Source organism: Festucalex cinctus, chromosome 7, assembly GCF_051991245.1.
Source record: "Festucalex cinctus isolate MCC-2025b chromosome 7, RoL_Fcin_1.0, whole genome shotgun sequence".
In the NCBI taxonomy this organism is placed as follows: Eukaryota; Metazoa; Chordata; class Actinopteri; order Syngnathiformes; family Syngnathidae; genus Festucalex; species Festucalex cinctus.
The window spans coordinates 13,083,155-13,106,950 of NC_135417.1; the positions used below are offsets into that span (position 1 = coordinate 13,083,155).

General features: G+C 42.3%; 2 protein-coding genes and 1 pseudogene across 9 annotated transcripts in view; 2 read left to right on the plus strand and 1 right to left on the minus strand.

Annotated features, from left to right (window-relative positions):
- Positions 1-8,971, plus strand: part of fhod3b (formin homology 2 domain containing 3b) — a 76,358-nt gene extending 67,387 nt beyond the window's left edge. For all 4 annotated transcript variants that reach the window (XM_077527368.1, XM_077527369.1, XM_077527370.1 and 1 more), the window contains 10 exons: positions 275-1,167; positions 1,327-1,485; positions 1,970-2,152; positions 2,493-2,612; positions 4,044-4,205; positions 4,380-4,570; positions 4,650-4,842; positions 6,396-6,609; positions 7,514-7,681; positions 7,763-8,971. In XM_077527368.1, coding sequence (XP_077383494.1) covers positions 275-1,167; positions 1,327-1,485; positions 1,970-2,152; positions 2,493-2,612; positions 4,044-4,205; positions 4,380-4,570; positions 4,650-4,842; positions 6,396-6,609; positions 7,514-7,681; positions 7,763-7,845 — 2,366 coding nt within the window. In that variant the 3' untranslated portion in view covers positions 7,846-8,971. The remainder of the gene's footprint in view (positions 1-274; positions 1,168-1,326; positions 1,486-1,969; positions 2,153-2,492; positions 2,613-4,043; positions 4,206-4,379; positions 4,571-4,649; positions 4,843-6,395; positions 6,610-7,513; positions 7,682-7,762) is intronic.
- Positions 8,972-9,005: 34 nt separating this feature from the next.
- On the minus strand, positions 9,006-15,318 carry LOC144022512 (retinoic acid receptor RXR-beta-A-like). Of its 4 annotated transcripts, none has more exons than XM_077527375.1 (12): positions 15,111-15,318; positions 14,228-14,382; positions 13,505-13,658; positions 13,241-13,420; positions 13,012-13,056; positions 12,064-12,224; positions 11,851-11,980; positions 11,632-11,758; positions 11,524-11,565; positions 11,347-11,438; positions 10,324-10,429; positions 9,006-10,231 (listed from the first exon to the last, which is right to left on the minus strand). In XM_077527375.1, the coding sequence occupies exons 2-12, from the start codon at positions 14,336-14,338 to the stop codon at positions 10,084-10,086; spliced, it is 1,296 nt and encodes a 431-aa protein (XP_077383501.1). In that variant the 5' UTR covers positions 14,339-14,382; positions 15,111-15,318; the 3' UTR covers positions 9,006-10,083. The 4 variants fall into 4 exon arrangements, with proteins under 4 accessions (XP_077383501.1, XP_077383503.1, XP_077383502.1 ...); XM_077527377.1 differs by having other exon boundaries at positions 13,021-13,056; positions 15,111-15,317; XM_077527376.1 differs by lacking the exon at positions 15,111-15,318 and adding an exon at positions 14,843-15,010.
- A 287-nt stretch (positions 15,319-15,605) lies between these two features.
- On the plus strand, positions 15,606-19,442 carry LOC144022513 (lectin-like; annotated as a pseudogene). Its single transcript, XR_013284347.1, has 6 exons — positions 15,606-16,631; positions 16,722-16,885; positions 16,981-17,032; positions 17,121-17,478; positions 18,409-18,537; positions 19,270-19,442. The product of XR_013284347.1 is annotated as a lectin-like (transcript).
- Positions 19,443-23,796: the final 4,354 nt, after the last annotated feature.

Sequence of the window (23,796 nt, forward strand, 5' to 3'; positions counted from 1 at the left end):
AAAGTAACAGAATCTTAATTTATGTGCATTTTTGCAACTATCAATTTAAAATAATGTCCTGTTTTTGAATAAAGCGATGGAACCTAAAGCATTTCGATTCATCAATTAATCGACAGAATAATTGATTATTTAAAATAATCGTAAATAGCAGCCTTCAAAATGGGAAAAAAATGTAAATGTCAATTTTTAACAAAAAATAAATAAAAAAACGTGAAAGAACGGACAGTGTGTCATACTTTGAGCATGTATTGATCGCATGGTTTCCTCCCAACAGGCCAGTGGAGCGATTGCATCGAAGTCTCGGAAGAGAACGACATCCTCACCAACAAGCGCTTCATGCTGGACATGCTCTACGCTCACACCTCCAACAGGGAGGGCGACATCGGAGGAGGGGAGACGGAGAAAGAAACTCGATGTAAATGTGAAAAGGACCCAGAGGCAGCCGACGCCTCCGTGGCCAGCTTGGCCAGCAGGATCTCCACGCTGGAGGCTCACAGGCAGGCCAGAGAAGAAAATGTGAAGAAAATGGAGGTGGACATCGCGGACAAGCAAGGAACTGTCCGGGCCGTGGCGGAGAAATTTGGTGACTTGGTCAAAGGGTTGACGTCTCCGACAGAAGCGGAGGCGTCAAAGGAGCTGCAGCGCGCTCTGGCGGACAAATCCTCCGGCGGCATCCCGTCGGCCCAGAAGAAGGAATCGGACCAAATTTGGGAGCAGCTGATGGCCGCGCCCAGGGAGCTGCGCATCAAGGAAATGGATTTCACCGACCTGCGGGACGAGGATGACGTGGATATTTTAGAAATGGACAGCATGATGGCGCCCGGTGACCATCTCCCACCGCCGCCGCCGCCGCCGCCTCCTCCGCCGTGCAATGCCGTTAGAGCGCCACCCCCGCCTCCTCCCATCCTTGGCAAAATGGTGCGACCGCCTCCACCCTTCATGCCACCTCCTTCCTCTCAGCTGAATCGGGGGGATGCTCCCCTATTCCTCAAGAAGAAGAAGACAATTCGGCTTTTTTGGAGGGAGGTGCGCCCCCTGGAATGGCAGTGCAAGAGCCATAAGTTCTGTAAGGACTCACTCTGGTCCAAATTGGAGCCACTCAAACTGGACACATCCAAGCTGGAGCAGCTTTTTGAGTCCAAATCCAAGGAGCTTCCCGTTACCAAGGTACAGCAGCAGCACTGATGACAATTTGGAGCCACCGCTTCACCGCTTTCACTTGCCCATCCCTGATCTGCACCAATGAAATACTGTCAAGAGATGAATTCACATAATGAATGAATGAATGAATGAGTGAGATGGCTGTCTCGCGTTTTGTCTCATTAGAAATCAGCAGTTGACGGCAAACGACACGAAATCATAGTCCTGGACTCCAAACGCAGCAACGCCATCAACATCGGTTTGACAGTCTTACCGCCTCCTCGTACCATCAAGACGGCCATCCTCAACTTTGATGAGTATGCACTCAACAAAGAAGGTATTGAGGTAAGAATAAACAACACGTCTACTAGGGATGTAACGATAACACGATATCGTGACATAAAAACTGCCACAATATCATCGTCATGTTCGCAATATTTAAATGCAACACATCTGTTATAAAAAGTCCGGTTGATTTCCATTTGTGCAGTTCTAGCACCCTCTCGTGGCTGTTTTTTTTTTAGTGCAATTTAATTTTTATTAGGGATGTTTTGGCCCTTCTATGTTTAAAATCGACACTAATTCTCAGATGAAGGGGAGCATAATATGCCTGTGAACTAACAACCCAGTCAATATGTGGGGAAACTCAATGGATGTGTGTGTGTACATTAACAACATAACATAATAATGATAATAATAATAATAATAAAACATAATAATAATTAGAGCTGTGCAATTAATTGAAATTCAAGGAAGGCGATGAGCGCTTGATAAAGGATCCCCCCGGGAACGCCGCGTCCCGCTCACTTGTCATGTCGTCTCCTCGTAGAAAATCCTGAGCATGATCCCCACGGAGGAAGAGAAGCAGCGGATCCAAGAGGCTCAGCTGCTCAATCCCGAAATTCCGCTGGGCAGCGCTGAGCAGTTCCTCCTCATCCTGTCCTCCATCAGCGAGCTGTCGGCCCGCCTCCATTTGTGGGCCTTCAAGATGGACTACGAGCTCATCGAGAAGGTCGCTCGCTCGCTCGCTCGCTTTCATCGCATGCACGTGCATCCCTTCAATTCAAGTAGAAGTTGACAAATAAAGTTCACATGCTGCTCTCAGATACGCTATTATACGCACAACCTGCCTGTCACTCTATGTCACTGGCATAGAAAGTAGTGGCGGGCAATGACGGGTTAAATACCTCTGTGGAAATGTCACTCCTAATTTCTAATAAGATTTTCTTCCTAATGGGGCAACAAAGTGGGAGAATGGTTTAAAAAACAAACAAAAAAACATGGAAGTGGATTTTGTAATATGGCACTTTATTGTGAAAGGTCAACCTGATGTGCTGCTCTCGTGTTTGTAGGAAGTCGCGGAGCCGCTGCAGGATCTGAAAGAAGGGATGGACCAACTGGAGAACAACACGACCCTCCGCGACATCTTGACCACATTGTTAGCCATTGGCAACTTCCTCAACGGCACCAATGTCAGCAAAACGCAAATTATAATCTCATCATTGTCACTTTGTGGCCTAACTTTGGATTACATGTCCTTTTTAGTCATATTCTTAAATTCAACCTTTGATATCACTTGACAATAACATGTTATATGTGACCTCACTAGTCTAAACATGACGTTCTGATTAATATCACATCAGTGGAATATGAGTTGTGCCGCAAAATCCAGCATTTTTCATCCATATCAGAAGGCGGCCATTTTGACACTTGCTGTCGACTGAAGATGACATCATAGTTGCTCAGCAGGAGCTGTAATTGGTTGTTACCTGAGACCTGAGTAACTGTGATGTCATCTTTTTTTTTTTTTTTTTTTGATGTCATCTTCATGCGACGGCAAGTGGCAAAATGGCCGCCTTCTGATATTGATGAAAACTTCTGGATTTTTGCTGCATAACTCATATTTCACAAACACAATATTAAGCAAAATACTGTATTTAGATTAGTGGGGCCGCATAGAAAATGTTATTGTCAAAAAAAAAAAAAAAATGGGGGGTTGCCTTCCCCTTTAAATTTTGACACAACACTGACTTATTGTTTTGATTTTGTTTGTTTGTTTTTTACATCAATAGTGCAACATTAAAAGTGATTGTAAGGCCAACATGTCGGTTACGTTAGCAAAGTTGTTTGAAATGTTGTGGGTTACTTGCTCATTTTTGTCTTTCATGACGATACTAAAGTGTGTAAGCCTGTCTCAGCATTTACGTCTCCACATACAATTTACTGTACTGTATTATTGATTTATTGATTTATTATTGAAGCATAAAAACATGGAGCGATTGTCAGGCAGATGGCCACAAAGAAGAGAAAAGAGGAAAGTAGGGGACTTTTCAGAAAGGGGCCCTCATGCAGACCTTGCGCTATCTTCACTTTTCTAATCTTGTGACTGACGTCCTTTCAAAGACTGGACAGTGTGGGAAAGCTCAGACAAAAAAAAATCAATGTTTGAGGGATTGCGTATTTTCTGGAGGCGAGTGTGTCGTCTGCGATGTGCTTTTATGAATGAGGGACAAACACGCAAGGGGAAAGTCCAAGTCATGGACATCATAAAAAAGTTGGTTGCCATAAATAACGTCTGGAATTTTGGTTTTCAATTTGACATTTGAAGCTGGCGGAGGAACAAAGGAGGTTATGTTTGCGTCTTTCATGTAATTTTCTGGCTTGAGATTTCACAATCTGAGGCTCGCGCGGCCTGGAAGTCGATTGCGGTTCCCGATAATCACCAGCTAACGAAGCGACGTATCTTCTTGGCACGCGTCGAGAGCCGATCTGCGTCTTTGCCAGAGAGGAAATGCGCTGACATTTGACCTTTTGATCGCTGCCGTCAGAATGTGCAAACGCAACATCCTATTTATTTATTTTTTTTCTGCTTTTTGACGGCCTCGCGTTTGCTTGCTCTCCAGGCCAAAGGCTTTGAGCTGAGTTACCTGGAAAAAGTCCCCGAGGTGAAGGACACGGTTCATAAGCAGTCCCTGCTGCACCACACCTGTGCCATCGTGGTGGAGAAGTTTCCGGACAGCTCCGATCTCTACTCGGAGATTGGAGCCGTCACCCGTCTGACCAAGGTGGGAATTGTGCACAACACTGCACGGCCTTATTTTCTAAGTTTGATCTTCTCGAATTGCTGAAGAAATACGAATATAAATGTCAAAGGTCAGCTGTATGCGCTAGTCAAATGTCTGAGAGAGATACAGGTACACCATTACCTGTGCTTTGTTTTTGTTTTTTTCCTTTGTCAGGTGGACTTTGACCAACTTCAAGACAATCTAGCTCAGATGGAGCGAAGGTGCAAAGCATCATGGGATCACCTCAAGGTCATCGCCAAACACGAGATGAAACCGGCGTTGAAACAAAAAATGTCCGACTTCCTCAAAGACTGCGCGGAGAGGATCATCATTCTGAAGATCGTACACAGGAGGATCATCAACAGGTACGCGTTTGCTTTGATTAGCGCTTTTCTTTTTGTTTTTTTTCGCCTCTCATGCGCGCTTGTGACGTTTTCCTCGCAGGTTTCACGCCTTCCTGTTGTTTCTGGGCCATCCGATATCGGGCGTCCGCGACGTCAGCATCCATCGCTTTAGCAAGATCCTCAGCGAGTTTGCGCTGGAGTACCGCACGACGCGAGAGCGCGTGCTACAGCAGAAACAGAAGAGGGCCAATCATCGCGAGAGGAACAAGACCAGAGGAAAACTGATCACTGATGTAAGTGGACAAAAACTTTGACTGGATTCCGCCTCCATTTGCTGCTCTCTCTCTCTTTGTTTAGTTTGAATTGTCCCCACTCAAGCTGCTGGTTTGAAAGCACCATGTGACCATTTCAAAGCCGTGCAATTGCTTACTGGACATTCCACCTGGATTTAATCCAACTCCTAAAACGACACTTTTTTTTAAAAAGTCAAGGTTTTAAAAGTAGCCACTACTAAGATGAAAGTGATGCAGTTATTCGCTTACATGCCTTTTGATTAGTGTGCTCTAAAAAAAAAAAAAGTACTAGTTAGCCCCAATGGCAACATGAGTAGCCCACGGATCTGTTAGCTAACTGGTGACACTGTAACGTGCTCCAAAGAATTTTTAAAAACATGCTGGCCATTTTTTGTAATAACTACCATTGCTTTAAGCAACCTCTTCAGGTCAGAATGCTCTAGCAGGAGAGAAAAAAAAACGTATAGAAATATTTTTGCCGTGAAAGACCTTTTATTAAAAAAACATATTTATACGTTTTTGGGTTTGAATGAGTCAATATACCAAACATTTTGAATTTTGTTTAAAAATAAAACAGATTGTTTTCAAAAATACCGTTTTTGTTTCCCTAAAAAAAAAAATCAATAATTAGGGCTGTAATTGAACACTGATACCATGAAATTTTTGCTGTAATAATACAAAAATACAATCAATATAACAGCATGCAACTGTCCCACATGACAAAAACATTTAAAACATTGAATAAAATACATCGTACTCAGTACTCACTCCAGATGCTGATTTTTATTTCTGCAAGTCAAAATGCTGACAGTTGACGCTCCTCGGATGGTCCTCTGAGGGCAAATTTCAAATCGGATTTTTAGCTTCTAGTTGAAGTGACATCATCCAACACTGCAAGCGACAGATTCCGTCGGTCCTCATTTTAGACGGACAAGGTAGCACTTAGAGGCTGGAATATGAAAAGATGCAAAGAAATGTGATGAGATGAAGACAATAGGCCATTGAGAATAAATATATACAATTTAATGGTCCAAATGTTGAAAATGTAGTACGTCAAAATGTTGTTTGAGTCAGCACTCGCCATCACATATTATTATTGTCAGATTGCTTTTTACAGCCAAAGAATGTCCAAACACATTTTGTGACTTCTCTCAAAATCTGACTTTTGTTTGACTCGCGTCTGCAGAGTGACGAGGAAGGCGACAGTGAGGTAGGGGGCGCTGCTGCCTGCCTGCCTGCCAGCTTGAGAAACCTTTTGCGGTGACTAACGTTCAAGACTTGAACACGGGCACGTGCAGAAAAAGGAAATACTTGTTGGTTTTGCAGTGTTGACACTAACGCATCGCCGAACGTTTCATAAGATCATCACCGCATTATTATGGAAGAGATTACTGTTTAGAGTTTGTTATTAACAAAGTTATTGTCGAGTGCTGACTGTCAATGTAAGAAACTGCTGACTCATCAATCCTGAAAAGTGCCGTGTCATAAGCAGTGAGAACATGTCTGAGCAAAGCTCAGCATTATTGATCCGTCCGTCCTCCCCTTTCGTGCAGAGCGGGAAATTTGGCGTCGCTCATCCCGACGCGCCCGAGAGCCAACCTCGGGGCATCCGCTACGCCGAGGACGCCGCCGAGCACGAGAACATGAAGGCCGTGCTCAAGGGCGGCGTGCGCGGCGGCGGCGGCGGCGGCGGCGGCGGAGACGGCGACGGCGACGCGTCCGCCGTGCCGGGCCTCCGCGCTCGCACGCGGGCCGGCGCCACCACAGGTGAATATTCATTCGAGTGCATACGAGAACGCGACAGGAAAACCTGGCGGGACGCCTTTCTTAAAGGCCAGAGGTCAGCAACCTTTGCTGTCACAAGAGCTATTTTAGGCCAAATAAATAAGCACAAATGTGTCTGGAGCCGCAAAACATTTGAAGATTGTAATGAAGAAAGCAGTTTGTTAGTGTAGCTTGCACCACAAACACCATCCAATACTTTCACATTCATTTTTTTTTTTTTTTTTTTTTACTTGCGTAATTTTTCTACTTTTGTTTTTCATACATGTTTAGACTTTCTTAGCCTTTCTGGTCAATTTTGACATTTTTGGCAATTTTATTGACATGTTCATTTTCTATCTCTATTCTTCCTATTTTAGACATCTTAAAACTTTTTTTCTGCCTTTTTTGACAGCAAATTTCTGACATTCTTGGCCATTTTTCTTTTTTCCTGAAATGTTTTTCATTCCAAAAATATTTTATGTTAATGATCTGCCTTTCTTTTGTTTATGTACATTTTAGGTTACCCTTTTGAACATTTTTTTTTTCGGCTTTATTGATTTTTTATTATTCAATTCTCTGACATTTTTGGCAATTTCATGGACATTTTATGGTAAATTTCTGATTTTCCTCGTTTTGTTCATTTTATGATCACTTTTGGACATTTTTAGGCCATTTTTAATCAACTTTTTAGAACATTTGGACTGACATTTTTTGTTATATTTAATGATTAATTGTTATGTCAATCATTAAATCATTTGAAGAATATTTGATCTAAAAAATACAAATAAATATGTCATAATTTGTAGGAATATTCCCGGAGATGCACAGGAGAGAGCCAAATGTAGCTGGAGAGGCGCAGCTTGCAGATTTCCAACTGTGATCCTCGTCAAATGTTTTGTGTTTTCAGCACACGTGCCGGTGCCGCCGCGGTGCCTCGCCAACGACGACGCCATCACCTGCACGGACGACACGGCCGACGAGATCATGGAGCGAATCGTGCGCTCGGCCACTCAGGGGCCGGCCCACAGGACGCAACCTCGCGAGAGGCGGCGCTCCAGAGTCAATCGCAAATCACGTGAGTCCGACAGGCGAGAATCCCAGCGTCCTGTATTACATTTACAAATACAAACGTATTTGTCTTTTCTGGTTTGTGAAGTGAGGAGGACGCTGAAGAGCGGTTTGACATGCGAGGAGGCCGACGTCCTGGGCCTATCGGGCGCTTCTCACGCGCAGGCGTGAACGGGACACGAGGACGCGCCTTCCTTCACACCTGCCGTCCCAACGACTTGTTTGATGAAGCAGATTGTGAACACTGAGCTTGACTTCCGGCAGATCCCGCTTGCACTCCCGCAAGCGCTCGTTCTCTTTCCCGCCTCTGCGTCAACGGCGCGTGTACATTTGTACTACTGTTGCTCGCGTCTCCAGAAAGTGAGCCGCTGGCGATCAATAGAATGTGAAACACTTGACGAAAAGATGAGCATGCCCGATTCAATCAAGCAGGTTGAGGAGTCAAGTCGCTTAAGTTGCTCAGCAGCTCCGTCTGTTGTCCCAGCTGCACATTTCAGTGCCTTTCGGAGACGCTTATTTATTGGAGATTTTCAGGGACATCCAATCAGATGACTGACTGAGCATGAGCTGCGATGATTTTCCAAACTGCCTTCCATCGATTCATAGCGTTGTCTTTATGAGGACAACATTTCCCCGTCGCCTTACATGTCAGTTTATGTGAACTGTCAAAGTGAAAAACAAAGACATCTCCGAACCTTCCACTGGCAGCACTGGAGATTCTGTTACAAGCAACTCGTCGCTTTCAAATGAATGTGAAAATCGCCATTTAACTTATATTTCTAAAGTGATGTGAAAAGGAAGGTATTTTTAAGAAACAAGTGTAGTTTAGAACATGGTTTTTTTGTTTTTTTAGTCCCAGTTTGCCATTTAGAATGGGAGCATAGCCATTGAAAATTGATCACAATCAAGAAAACACCAGCAGTCGTTTTTAGTCAACTCTGTTCAACAAGTGTAGCATTTCATTTCCTCCTTATGGCTTCTTTTTTTTTTTTTAAATAACTAGACAAATATGTAAAGTCAGGTAGGCCTGTGATGTAAAATGTCTTTTTGCTCCATTTGTAGCATAGTGTATTATAGAGTAAAAGCAGTATTATATATGTAATTTAAAGCTTTGAAATGATTCTTTTTTGCAAGTTCCGGTTTAAAATTTTGGTTGTGTGCTCTGGACACTTGACTGCTTTGACGACATTGCACTAGACAAACTACACACGCACACACACAAGCAAGCAAGCAAGCAAGGCTTCACATGCAGCCTTGCAACAATGTCACAATTTCCAATAAAACGCTTGTGAAAACATCTTTCTTGTTTTTAGGAAAGGACACACAAGGAGTCACAAACTGAAGTCATGTTTATTTTTCTTTTTTAGTCCACACAATCCATGCGTCAAGGAGCACGTGGAGGTCAAGTTGATCAATGACTTGAGGTGCTCTGGACCTAAATGTGACAATTTTGCTTTGAATAAACTGCAGACAGTACAATGGACAGAACAGCTACCGAGCAAGGAAAGAAGGAAGGAAGGAAATACAATGGAGCATAAAAGGATTTGGAAGAAAAGAAAAAAAAAAGAAGCTGAAACACTGTCAGCGAATCCAGTGCAACCCAACACATGTTCTGCTATCTGACAACTTGGAGAAAAAAATAAAAAAGGGTGCGGGTTAAGAATATAATTTGCATCTCCTGATCATAATTGAAATTAACACACATTTTCCCTGAACGTTGACTTTTGCACAGTACCTCAGAATTGTATAAATTACAAAATGGAATATTCCCTTTCCACCAGACGTGATTTACTTGGTAAAACCCTGAATGAGTGAAAGGCAGAAAGCACTTAACATTTTATATTGCTACATTTTCGTTAAAATAATAAACAAAGCTCATGTTTGCATATCCTCTTAGGTTGTGGGGTTTTCAAACCAATAGTCGCATTTTCTCGGAAATAGCACCAAATGTGAAAAGACTCCAGCAGTCAGCTGGCAGCTTTTTGAAAGTCAAGCGATTGGCCTCAGAAAAGGGCAAAGTCGTAAACAAGTCTAAATGGAGGGCAGACATTTTGTGTCTCTGCTAAGATTTCATCTTGTGGAATTGATCCAAGCTGAACTAGAAAGGATTAAAAAGAAGACTAGGTCTTCGACGCGTGCTCCCGTTTAAAAATAGATCCACTTAAGCAGCGTGTACAAAGCTCATATAAAATGGTATATAGCCTGTGATGATGGCGGAGGAGGGAAAAAAAATAAAAATAAAATACTTCTTTCGACACATAGCACCAGCCGGCCTGTTTGGTCTACAAAGAGCAAAACGTGTGCAGCACTAAAACGGAACAAACAAACAGGAAGTGGAACCCAGATAGCAGTGAGACAAGCGGACAAATGTTTCCAAGTTAAAGTGCCACTCCAGTCTGCACGCTCCTTCTAGGCCAGCTGATGAGGAGCTTCAAGCATCTCCATGAGGAAAGTGTCAATGGGCGTGTCGCCGATCAGCTTGAAGAAGAACAGGTGCTCCAAACACTTCAGGCCGATGGAGCGCAGCGCCGGCAGGCGGAGGAGCAGCTTGGCGAACCTGACAACGCAACGGCGGCCAAGCGCCTGATCACCTTTTGGCTTCAGGCAAGACAAAACGGAGAGAAAAGAAAAAAAGAAAAAAAAAAGTACCTGCCCTGCTGCTCGGGGTACTTATGTTTGCAATAAGCCTCCAGCGACGCATAGACCTTCTCTCGGAGCACCTCTACTTCGCCCGTGTTGGACAGACCTTTAGCATCTGCAGCACAAAAAAAATATTAAAGACTTTTAGATCCCAAAATAACATTTCCCTTAAAATTGCATGAAATTAAAGGCAATTTTCTATTCATCTAATTACCAGTTCCTTAATTAAACAGCCACAAGAGGGCGCATGATACTTTGACATCATTGTCCAACATATGGCCCTTGGGCCAAAACCGGCCCATCAGGAGGTCCAATCTGGACCATGAGGACAGAACCCAAATCGCAGGTTTTCATGAAAATTAACTGTTGTTACTAATTTTGTCCACTGGAGGGTGCACTGGTGACCACTTAAATGGTATTCTGAAATTTAGCTTTTACGCAGAGTTTGAAGCAAAAGTTTGGCAGAAATTTCACATTTCTCTGCAATAATAAATGGAAAAAAAAAACGTAATATTTTTGACATGTCATTTATAGCTATAGATATTTTGTCCATAATTAACTTCATCTTCATTATGAAGAATTAGTAGCTTTCAAAACAAATTGCTGTTGATTGAAGACGACGTGTGCTGAGGATAAACGACCAATCATGACTCAGTTTGCTGATCATAGCCAGAAAACAGGTGTGCCGTGATTGGTTGTTACCTACATCCTCAGCACAGGTGATGTCATCTTCAGTCAACAGTTAGTGGGAAAATGTTTTTTTTTTTTTTTTTTTTAAAAGGTATTTATTGGACATGAAAAATAATGAAGTTATCAAATTCATGCTTTTTACTGATGAGTCAAGTATTCCTTATTAGTGCTCCTGTGTATTTCGCATGTAATGCTTTTTTTGAGGGGGGCAGTATAAAATACTGTATTACATAAGACATACTATAATGAAATAGCATAACGATACAGGATCAAACATGTGGCGTAAAAACGTATTTGGTGTTGATTTCTTTGTAAGCATGATGAAGTGACGAGCAAGCGAACCCGGGTTGAAGAGGACGATGGCACGAAGGCAGCCCAGCTCCGTCTTGTCCATTTGCATATCTCTCATCTTGTTGACCAGCTCGGTGAGAACCCTGAAAGACAACGATTGAAAAAGGCTCGCAAAACGTGCACGAGCGTCACGGTTTTGCTTTTTCCACGCAACAAAAAATACATTACCTGTCAAATATGGCCCCAACCTCTGCACTCTGCACACTCTCCCTGAATTCAAAGAAACGGCGATTGATTACTCTGAGGACTTTGTGAGCAACTTGTTATGTGGCGAACCTGTCAAAGATGGCGCCAACTCCTCCACTGTGAGCGCCGTCGCGCTGCAGCTCCGAAGTGAGCAGGACGCCGTCCTTCAGGGCGATGGAGCGGTGGGAGAAGGAGGCGATGAGGAGCTCGTTCCAACCTGCCGACATGACAGCGTCTCGCCGTTAAATGGCTTCCGCGTGCGATTCTACTTGGGAATGTTGTTGTTGTGGCTGAGGTGAGGTGAGGCACCTGCACGCAGGAGGATGACCTGGTCATCAAGGGGCAGCTCACAAAAGTGAGGGATCCTCTTGGCCCATTCCACCAGGGCGAAGAGCTGCTTGTCTGCCGTCTGGCAGATGTTGGTGACGGCGTCGTGGGGCTGGCACAGGCGCACACGCACACGCAGCGCGTCACTCACGGTGGACACGTGGCAGGTTTCACGCAAAGTTGGTCGGCACTCACCGAGTTGCCGGCGGAGCCGCCGTCAGAGTGCAGCTCCGTCTTCAGCTCCACCGCAGTCTCCGCCTCCAAGATCTTCTCCACCGGCATCTCCTCGTTAATGCCCATGCTGAACTCCAGCTCGCCTTCGCGCTCGCGGTTCCTCTGCCGCTCCTCCTGCACCGCTGCAATCACACCGGGCGGCAAACACGATTCACGATTCGCATCAAGAGCAAACGAGTTGCTGGAGAGCAGAAATCCAAATCACGTTGACTGACATCTTATCAATAAGTGTGCAGGAACACAAGGACTTTTTTTTTTTTTTTTTTAGAACCACTTTTAAGTATTGAATTTACGCTAATAGAATTCCCAGTAAGGTTACACAAAATCAGCCGCATCATTAAAAGGTATTGCATGTAAATGTTACATGAAAATTACACTTCAAAAAGAGTTTACAAACAAGCAGTTTCGTTAAAGATGAAATCACAACTAAATGTTGCTCGATAAACACCTTCCTATTTCTTCTACAAAAAAAGATTTCTTATGGGAAACATTTGGGGGGAAATGAAAAAGTGAAAGTCAATCAACAATTTGCTCTGACGGGAGACGCAGCTGCAGGGGACATCATGAAAACAGCACAGATCAATTGCTGATCAATCATTTGGATGCTTCATTCATTTGACTACAATAATTGATAGCAGTTATGTGGTCAACTTGAGAAGAGTTTTGTCTGTTTTGTCATCCTAAATGTGAATATTAAGACTAACCCAGGCTACAAAATACTGGAAAGAAAGATCATCTTGACTGTCGATTTTGAGCTGTTCCTTACAATTCTTAAAGATATTTATGAATATACTCGGATACGAGTGCTTGGAATCTGTAAGCATCTTTGAAGCTCGACACGTTCAATAAGACAAGACAAATCCAAGACATTACAGGACAAAAATTAGCTTTCAAATATCGAAGCCATACTCATCCGACCCTCATCTTTTCCATCTTCTTTCATCCACCTTACCACTATTGAAAGATGGAGAAAGGGTAGAATTGGGAAAACCAAGGGAAGACACGAGTTAGCTATCCAAACGCAACCCGCTTCCATAGTTCTCAACACATTTTTCTATTCTATTTGAAGTCCCAACAACTGCTTTTGTGTCCACTTGTTATCTTTGGAGGCGTTTTGCACGAGCGCCTGGCCGCATACCTTCCCTCTTCATGCCCATGGCCAGGCACTTCTGGTAGCGGCAGTACTGGCAGCGGTTGCGCTGGCGTTTGTCCACCAGGCACTCCTTGTTGTCCCTGCACGTGTAGCTCAAGTCTTTGCGGACCGTCCTCTTGAAAAAACCTTTGCAGCCCTCGCAGCTGTACACGCCGTAGTGCTTGCCTGGCGCGACAAAAACAAAAGCAAACGGCCGCGATGAGAAATGCCGAGACAAATATTGACGCTGGTTTCAAACGTTTGGCTCACCGGACGAGCGGTCTCCGCAAATGACGCACAGGCGCTTCTGAGACAACATGATCCCCGGGCTGTGCGCCGACATGGGACGCAGGCCGAACGGAGGCTTGATGTCCTCCGAGCTGCTGATTGAATGCATCCCCGACATGGCACCCGAAGCTGAGAGCTGCAACCACAACAATCGCACAATCGGCGTGTGACGGATGGCGGAAACGAGCGACAATGCAAAACACTGTTGACAAATTCTTCAGTTTAAAACAGTTTTTTTTGTCATCTTTTTGTGCTCATCGCGAACGTAGCAGCTGCTTGTTTATGAGATAACTTATAAGCAAACTTAGCTTGGAGCAACTGTGTGTGATGTCATCATGTCTTTGATCAACTGCTGAAAAAAAAAAAAAAGACCGATTCTGTCCTCGTTCATCTAAAAACTGCTTCATACATCAAAGCGTATGTCGGGATGGAAGAATGTTGATTTGTTGCGATTGTATTGTATTGCTGCATTTCTATAAAAGCGCTTTGTGACAGCTCAGGCTGTTTGAAAGCGCGATATAAATAAAGTTGACTTGAGTTGAGTCGAGTCTAAAACAATGTTGGTGTGATATAGCCGCAAAACACTACATTTAAAAAAAACAAAAACATGTGCCGGTATATCAAAACTGCCCTAATAGACTTTGATGATGGAATGCATATATGAAAAGCACATTCCGGCCAGTTTGGCTTTGAACGGCAATTCACCTGGCTGTGGCTGATGGGTCCAAATCCAAGAGACGGGTTAATAGAGAACGGAGAACCAATGACATTCGTGGGACTGTTGGGTGCTGAGCTGTTGGGCTGCTGGGAAGACATTGCTCCAATAACACAGGATGATGTCCCGCCTGACGGATATCAGTCTGAGGGCGACAATTGGACAGGAGCAGCAATTAGCACTGGGACGACCACTTGCAGAATAAATTGACATCCAATACAAGAGCTGTTGCCGTAATCAAACATTCAAATCAAAGAAAGAAGCTTTTCAATACAGAACATCGTCTACATTCACGGTCATAAAGGTGGTCGGCGTACACAACAATATGCTTAAACCGGCCTGTTAACCGCATGTGGTTATTTTTTGATAGCGGCCAGTTTGGGAATGTTAACACGTTTGCTGCTCACCATAAGCACCAACAAATACATTAACGTTGTAAGGCGCTCGCAATTTTTGGTTCAACTCAATTCATCAAATAAACTTCTGTTAAACACATAACGCGGAGTCGTCCGTGTCGCACTTGAGCCGACAGAAAGTTAACAGGACATCGATTGGAAGCTCGAGCCTTGGCGAGTAACATTAGCCGGCTAACATTAGCCGCATACCTGGTTCGGATTTTCCGTGACTCGAATGACTCCAAAACTATTCGTTTAACGCGCACACATTGCCACCAAACAGCTCGATTGACTATAAGAACCGCTTCAAATCCGCGTGCGCGTCGCAATTTAATCTCTTTAGCGAAGCTTCGCGACGATTAAGGCTAACCTAGCTAGCGTGGCTAGCTAGGTTAGCCTGCCGCTAACTTCGTGGTGGTAGTCGGGCGAGCGAGATCATGCCAACGAATGTGTTCGCTTGCAGCTCGTTGAAACTCACCAAACACGCAATCGACGCATTGTTGGGAAGCACGCACGCGTCTGTGTCTTGTTCGTGCTTTCGGTGACGCGACAGCAGCCAGCCAGGCCGTCGCTCAAAACCAGTTAGTTGCCTTCCACTTGACGCTGCTGCTGCTGCTGCTGCTGTTGTTGTTTACTGGCCATGATGGCTCAGTGCCAGCTCGACTCGAGCCAAAATGTCTCCTGGGACCACCCAGTAGCGTGGTCACGTGACAGCGCCGCACATGATGGGAGGGAGGGGCGGAAGAGGATTTATTGCTTACTTTAATTAATTAAAAGACCATCACGAGGGAGATTAGATTACCATGATTTAAAAAAAATAAAAAATAAAAAAAATAAAATAAAAGGTCGTTAACAGAACACTCTTTCTTGAAAATTCAAAAGTTCTTTGCATAAACCAATGTAGCCTATGTTTAATCAACAAAGTTAAAATTGTCCATAACTTCTAAATTGTTCCAACATAACATTATGAGTTTTGCCCACGCAGGTGAATGTTCCAGCGGCAATTAGCGGCACTTATCTGGTGTGTTCTTTCGCCAAACCAAATTTGGTCATGTTTCCTCAATACAATTCTAACTTAGCTTTTTGTTTGAACAACTCACCTCAAATAGTTATTCACCTTTCAGCACATGAACGTACGTTAACATTTGAAAATGTGTATTTATGTGGAAAAACAATACTGTATCGTGCACGTACGTTACAACAACATATGGCTGGAGGGGGTGAAATGTTCTGTGACGAGTTTGTGTTGTTTATGTTTTATGTTACTGCTTTTAAATGGCCTTGAAGTCTGGTGCAGATCAAATAAGACGTCTCTTCTTTCTGCTTCATTTGAGAAAAACAAATACTTGAATTCCACTATTTTACAATTTGCTGGATCATGTGAAAACGTGGTTGTTAGCAGAATGGAAAGCATGAGCTTCCGATTGAGAGGCATTCAAAGAGATAAAATAGTGGAAAAAGCTGTTCAGACAGAAGAATCTGATGAAAAGTTAAGAGTGCTGCAGGGCTGCCTCAAGCATGAGGATTAAAAACTAGACACTGTCTGAGTATCTGAGAACCTGACAACCAGTTTTGAGTACTTTCACATCAGCAACAAAAAAAACAAAACAAATGGAAATCTGCACTCGAGTCAAATTGCTAGTGTCGAACATCCATTTCCAAGCCTGAGCAATCATCCACAGTGGCACCATGTGATCGAATGCTCAACATTTTTAGGAATTGCTCATCAGATTCCTGCCGATTGCGTGTCAACGTCACCAATCCGGGAGTCACGTTGTGCAGTTCGAAAGAGAGATAAACGAGAAAAACTGCTTTGGTAAGACGTTTCTGTAGAGGAGTTTCTCAACAAGAAAAGTGGCGTTCTTATTGCAAATGTGTCGTAGGCCGACATCGTTCCTTTATTAGCTGTAAGTTAGCATATATATATATATATATATATATATATATTTGTAGCTCTTCTTCCTGAAAACATGATCTCTTTATCTACTGTTAATTTCAGGTTTGTATTTGCTTTTTTTTTTTTTTAATAATGTATGCATAGACATGTAAACTCTCGAATGATGTTTACCACACGAGTTTCTTTCCGCAGAATTCTGCACCTTCAAATTGTCATTTTCAAACTTCCACTACATCTCGATTAAGAGGACCCATGACGACGCGAAGGACGACTGTAGACGGATGCACGCGGATCTTGCTACTATCAACAACATGACGCATATGAACCATCTGATGGCCTCTGTTCCAAATAACACGGTCAGATCTTGGATAGGATTGGAGCTGGGAAATGTATCAAAGTGGCATTGGGCTCGGCCTAATCAAAAAGTCCATTTCTTGCTTTGGATTCACAGGGACAATTGTTTGAAAGTGAGTGTGGAGCTCAAAGGAGCTTTGTTTGTCACGGTAAGTACAAACTTAGAAGTCTATAATCCCAAAATTGCAGTCATTGTTGGAGCAATGTCGCAAATCATCCTTTGCAAAAATCTGGCAGGCACCAGCGATGCTCCAAGTGACTCCATTTTTGTTGCCAACACTAAATCATGGAGGGACGCCCGAAAGCACTGCCGGGATTTATCTTTGGATCTGGTCAGAAGAAGAGAACGAGGAAGTCCGGAATGCGTCGGCAGCTCCAAATGTGTGGATCGGCCTCTTCCGAGATTCGTGGAGGCGGTCCGACGGGAGCGATTCATCGTTCCGCTCTTGGAAACCGCAGCAACCGAACGATGGCGAAGATCGCGATCGTGTTGCTGCTGTATTCAAAGATGATGGCCGCTGGAATCATCTGAAATGTAGCAGCCAACGCACCTTTGTCTGCCAAGGCCGTGAGTTTCCGCATTTGTCGTCAAGTGGTGAAGTATAGTAACTTAGTTTACAAGTTTACAAATCTAAAGAAGTTTGCAACAAAATCGACAAAATGGGAACAATTCAAATAGCTCCATAAATTAAACCAGTCACTTTTTTTTTATTCAAAGTTGCCATAGTCATTTATAGTTCAGCTGTACAGTAAATGCATTCATGCGTATTCAAAAAGAAGACAGCACATGAGAAAACAACTCCCAATAATATGAAAAAAACTGTAATTCCCTCATAAAAGCACACCGATATAGTCGTGCTGAAACTGAAGACTGATCATCACAGTAGGCTATTTTATAGTAATAGCATTGAAATATGTATAATACAATTGTACAAAAGTAATACAATTGTTTGGTAGGGGATTGCGGTTTACATCACAACACTCTTTTTGGAGCCTGAATGAAATTGAAAATGACAACCTTATTGTCTAAACTAATGATGATCAAACACTGTAATGTCATTAGTGGCCACAAATAGCGATAATCCGTGCGTCAGTGCTTCTTAACCTTGTTGCAGTTACTGAACTCAGTTTAGGTAGCTTTCGTTCTGTTGGACTCCAATTGCTCCAATTTCTTTTTAGGTCAAATGATGGAGTTGGGACGCAAGGCTGCACTGTATACTTTTTGTTTGGTTGTGTGCTGTGAGATGTTTCTAATAAAGTCAATATGTGCCTTGGCCCACTGCAGGTTGGCAAGCTTAAATGGAAACTCTTGAAAAACGGTTCAATATTTCATCAGTCCAAATATTTATGGTGACACGCAGCACCTTTGTTTTCACTGCACGTGGACTGCATCCAGTGGAGTCATTGTATTGACCCAAGTATTCATTCACACCTTTTAAAATAGAAATGTTGGCCTTCTGAAAAATATGCTCATTTATATTAGAGTGGCATCTCTCATTGTTATTGTGTTTATCTTTTGGCACAGCCAGCAAAGTTCCAGCAAGCACAAATGAGACACGGCCAACAAATGTCACAACACCTTCAAGCAACTCATCTTCAGGAGCGGTTACATTGAATTCCACAGCAGCTACTTCGAGCCAACAATCAAATACAGGTGCAGTAAATTGTCAGCAGCAAGCCACAACAATTGTCATTTGTGAAATGAGAACTATGCAGTGCAACTGCAATGCAATTACAAACACGGTCAAAATTAAGCTCACATTTCTCTGCAACTACTCAGCACCGCCTACAGGTGACGTTTCTGTTGCTACGACGCAGGCGGGAAAATTGAACACAATTAAGTTCTCCTCCTTTGACTTCACTTGGTGGATGAAATGAACAATGTTCAAGATTCAGACATTTTTGAGGGACATTTTTTTCAAACAAGAATCTAGAAGAATTAGAGGTTTTTTTTACAATGGATTATCTGTTCATTTTTTAAAATACAGTACATATATTTACAGAGATTTTATGAGTTGAAAGAAAGAAGAAAGTTAATCGTTGTGCTGCTATCTAGTGGACAGTGGAAGTATTACAACTGGTAGAAAAGGGATACAAATGGTAGCACAGAAATCGATGGAAGCATATTGCAGTCACTTGATTTTGTGATAATTTTTTGGTGTTTTAAAAAAAAAAAATCGGGATTTTTTTCCCCCCCAAAAAACGGGGAAATGAAAAACAAAAAAAACAAAAACAAAAAACAGTGGGGAAAAAAAATCCATAAAGCAAAATAATTTGAAAACACAAAGTAAAAAGTACTTAGGAAAAAACATTTCCATGCAAGATGAGAAAACCTGTAATTTGATTTCCTGACCTGCCTTTTGGCCTTTCTGCTCTCCTCCCACAGGAAAGCTGATATGAATTTGTGAAAACATGACTTGGATGGTGCCGAAAGCACCACTTGGACCTCGTCTTCATCACTGGGCAAAGCACTCAGGATCAAGTGGCGCGGATGGCACAGAATGCAACATCGTCGCAGATTTGGCTCGGTCTGCGCTACGCTTGCACCTTTGACCTTTGGTTTTGGAGCGGTTCGTCCGCTGACTGTTACCAGAACTGGGCTCCTGGACAAGGACCGCCAGAGCGCCGAGCGGGGATATGAATGTGGAGTAACTGGTGCCATGGTGAGCACAGGGGGGCAGCAATGGGTGGGCACAGCAACTCAACTTTATCTGCCAGGACTGTGCTGGATAAAGACGATTTTTGAGTTTGCCTCCATGCAAACACGAGCTGGTTCGACTCGTTTGGTAGTGTTATACTCACAGTCACGCGTTTTGAATCTCTCCGTCACTCCCAGTATGAGAGCGAGAGGATACTGGAGGGCCGCCTCCTCCATTGTTGAGTGGCAATGTCATTAAATATGAAAACGCTGCCAACACTTTGATGAGCGGAGAGAGTGACATGAGAACGTTGATCCGCCGCTTTCACTCGGGGGTTAATATTTGCATGTTGACCCCGACTGCTTGAGCTCAAGATGCTCTTTTTAGGACCACCGTGGACCCAATGCAGACGGCCGGCTGCCCCCGCTGACCTTGTCCACAGTGCTGAGGTCTACGGCGAGCCGTGGGAATACTTCACAATATTCTAAACTGCCTTACTGATCATTCAACTGTGAAAAATGAAAAAGAAATTGAATAAAACCAATCGAAAACACTCACTTCAAGGCTTCAGATCTACAGCTGAATAGTTTCTTCATTTTGTTAAGATTATGATGATCATTCCACACATTCTGATGAATTTTTGTAAGATGAATTCAACTGGACTTCTTCTTTTTTTTTAACAATATTTCCGCAATACCAACACTTCCTTTACATGTTAAAAACACATTTTGCCTGTGACTAACATACAAACCGGGCAGATTGTTGTCGTAGTCAAACGGCATTTCATCACATTTTGAAATCCAAATAATGATTACAAATCAAATTCCAACGATCCAAAGTCGAACACTTTTCAATGGACGCAGAGGTCATTTCATCGAGTAAGACTTTTGACTTGTGTAAGCTCAGAATTGTCAATAAGGAAGTGGAACAGCAATGAAGACTAAAGACATTTATTCTATTTATGACAACATAGAATATTGTATCAGACTTCTTTTATAATCTATCTATCTATCTATCTTAGGTAGCTATGTAGCTAGCTAGTTATCTAGCTAGCTGTTATCTCTAACAAGTTATCTAGCTACTGCTAGCTATTTAAAATCCTAGGAAGAAAAAAAAAAAAGAAGAGTACTCTATTGTTTACACTACAGTAAATGAAATATCTTCAACATGAATAAATCTTCATTTTCCATCAAGTGAAAAAAAATTCACAATACCGTCAGTACTTGTATGAAAATACAATGTTACCTAACCTACGTTGCCGACAAATGTGTTTGAATTGTACATTAATGAGCACTTTAGACACAGGATAGCAATCCGTCCAACTTTGAAGATGCAGACTAAATATCAGAATGGAAAATGATTTTCTTTTCACATCATAATAGTTGTGAATGAAAGACTTTTGTAATTAGCATTTGTGAATTTTACATCTCTATTCCAAATCACAGGAAATGAGATTCAGCTATAATTTATTTCAGCTGATCCCAATAACCTTGTAATGGTATATTGCATTTGGAACTTTTTTTCTTGTCATTTGTCAACGACCACGAACTATTCCGCATGAGCGTGTCATCGTTTGGCTTGGGCGCGGTCCACTCAGCCTCGTATCAGTTCAATGTGAATGTCCCATTGGGTCCATTCCGTCCCCTCGCCATCTTTTCTCACCCTCCTCTCCTCTTGTGTGCTGTCCAGCTGGCTCTGACCTCTGACCTCTTCACCCTCACTCCTGACCTCTGGGGGACATTCCCACGCCACACCCTTTTGTGCGCTGCTCCCCATGGTAACTCCCTCTTCATCTTTCGAGATGACGACGACGGGCAACTTTCACTTTAGCTGGACAGAGTAATGCGGCCTAACCGCACTTAGCGGCCACAACATTAGGTACAGGAAATCCTTATCAGAAACGTTCTACTGAGAAAGATATCATTCGAGACTTCAAGGTTGAATGTTTGTTGTTGTTGTTTTCTGAGGATCTGCAAAAATAAAGATAATTGAATGAGTTGATTTTGATCATCCTAATATTCTTTTTTTTTTTTTTCTAAAACCTCAAAATTGATCACTTTTGTAACTTTCCATCTTGGTACCTGTCATGCGCACTGCTGTCATTCTTTTCTGGTCGGCGTTGGAGCCCCCATGGGCACGGACCCCTCCCTCCTTTTCCTTCTGTCACTTTCACAGCTAATTGTGGAAAAGGAGATTTTCTCCTTTGAGGCGCAGTCGCTTAGGTAACCTCGCTCCTGCATGAAATGAGATGGATGGATGAGAAGCGGCAACGAGGGGCACACGAAGAGCAAACGGACCAGGCGGCGCTTGGGGTCGGATGCACACCAGTTTGGACTTCAACGACAAGGTACATACAACCGATAGAGTTTACGTATGAATGGAAACATTAGTAATAACTGGGACTATCGTGAAATGCAGAACTGAAGGTGCATTTTGTACATTTTTCGACTTTCACTTGTTGACTTTGATTTCAAACAAACTTTGATTTTGAACTGCTTTTTTTTTTTTACTTAATTTGGAAAATAACATCCTGAAACATTGTGCACAATTCATGATATTTGCCGTGTATTATTTCTTTTGAAGGACAAAAAAATGTTTTTGGTGTGACCGGGATTCTGGAGCTGATTGTCCAAACGCAATTCTTGTGCTTCACATCCAGGAGTTGTGGATGGACAACAGGCCCCTGACTCTCACTAAGACTCTTTGTTTCCATAGCGACTGACTTCAAAGGAGGAACTATACTTTAGAATGATTATGATTTCGAACAAAAGTTGATTTGACTTCCTGTTCAGGTTGGGCACAAAGATGTGTTCACTTCCCTCATGAAACGGACACTTTTTATGGCTAATGAACGATTTCATTTGCATTATGTTGATTGTATGAATTTAAATTGGGCCTGCATATCACATTTGTTTGTCCTATAATGGGAAATTGAAATTGTAAGAAATGGATTAGATGCTTCGAGACTTTACTCCAAATCGCATGATGGAACATGAGTTACATATAAAACTTTTTTTTTTTTTTTTTTTTAAAGCAAATCCATTTGGGTCATTCTGAGAAAACTGACTATTCATATAGACCCCAAACCTTCAAATTGTATTATTTATATCTGTATATTCTATGTGATAACATATAAAGAGGTTCCTCCATGATTTATAATAAAACCTGACATTTGACTTCTGTGTGGACTTTTTTTTTTTTTAAAGTACAATTTAAGGGGCTTAAGCAATTAAATGTTTGATTGACTTTGACTTTTGTCAAATCAGCTCATGAAGATGATTTAATGTTTTTTCCTCATTGTTATTGTTTGAGATGACAAAAGTGAAGGAAGAGAGCAGCATGAGGGCAAGAGAAGACAAACAAGCAACACGTTTCCAAATAATAGAATTTAGGTGCTCCAAATATTGAAAATAAAAATGGCGATAATTCCTACAGTATGGAAAAAACGCTTCAATTACATGTTGATTGCATTTGAAATCCACTGTGATTGTGTGTAAATGTAAAATCCATATCAACTTGCATCTGCATCTGGACTTAACAGTACAAAATCTGCAAGATGTCATTGTAAGAACAGCTCGAAAATGACCCCCGAGATTGGCTCAAATCACTCAGAGGTGAGACTGAACTTCCAGTCGATTTTAGGGGAAATCTACGTTGGAATAGAATGAATAGATTAATTGAAACTAAAACGTACACTTTAAAGAAGAGATATTTGGATACTATATTTACATGTGTTTGTCACCAATGCACAAAAGCATATTTGTGTTGATTAAATCACTTTAAAAAAATAATCCAATAAAGTCAAATTTGGCTTTATATTTCCTGTATGTTGTAAAAACAAGGACAAGATATGTTTTCCAACTCGCTCATATTTCCCTCCTGGATATCATTAAATGTGGTGGTAAGCTGGTTGCACACAGCAACCCTACGGAAACTGCATGAAAAAGAAGGAGGGGAAAAATAAATACATAAATAAATCGATGGTGTCCAACCACTTGTAGTTGCTTGGCTAATTAACTGTAGGCTGCTAATCTTCTTAGAAATGCTTTTGCATTTTTTCTTCCAAAGCAACGAAAGCATCACCGCTTAGCACATTGACATTTGCAACATTTGTAACATTTGCAAAGTGAATATCAATATAATGTAGAATCTTTCAAGGTGTTTTCAAATGAAATATGCATATGTTGCTTTCAACCGGCAGATAAACTAGAAATAATTTGCTGGTGCCTACTTGCATCGACATTCCTGATCTGTGCATACAAGCCATAACCACT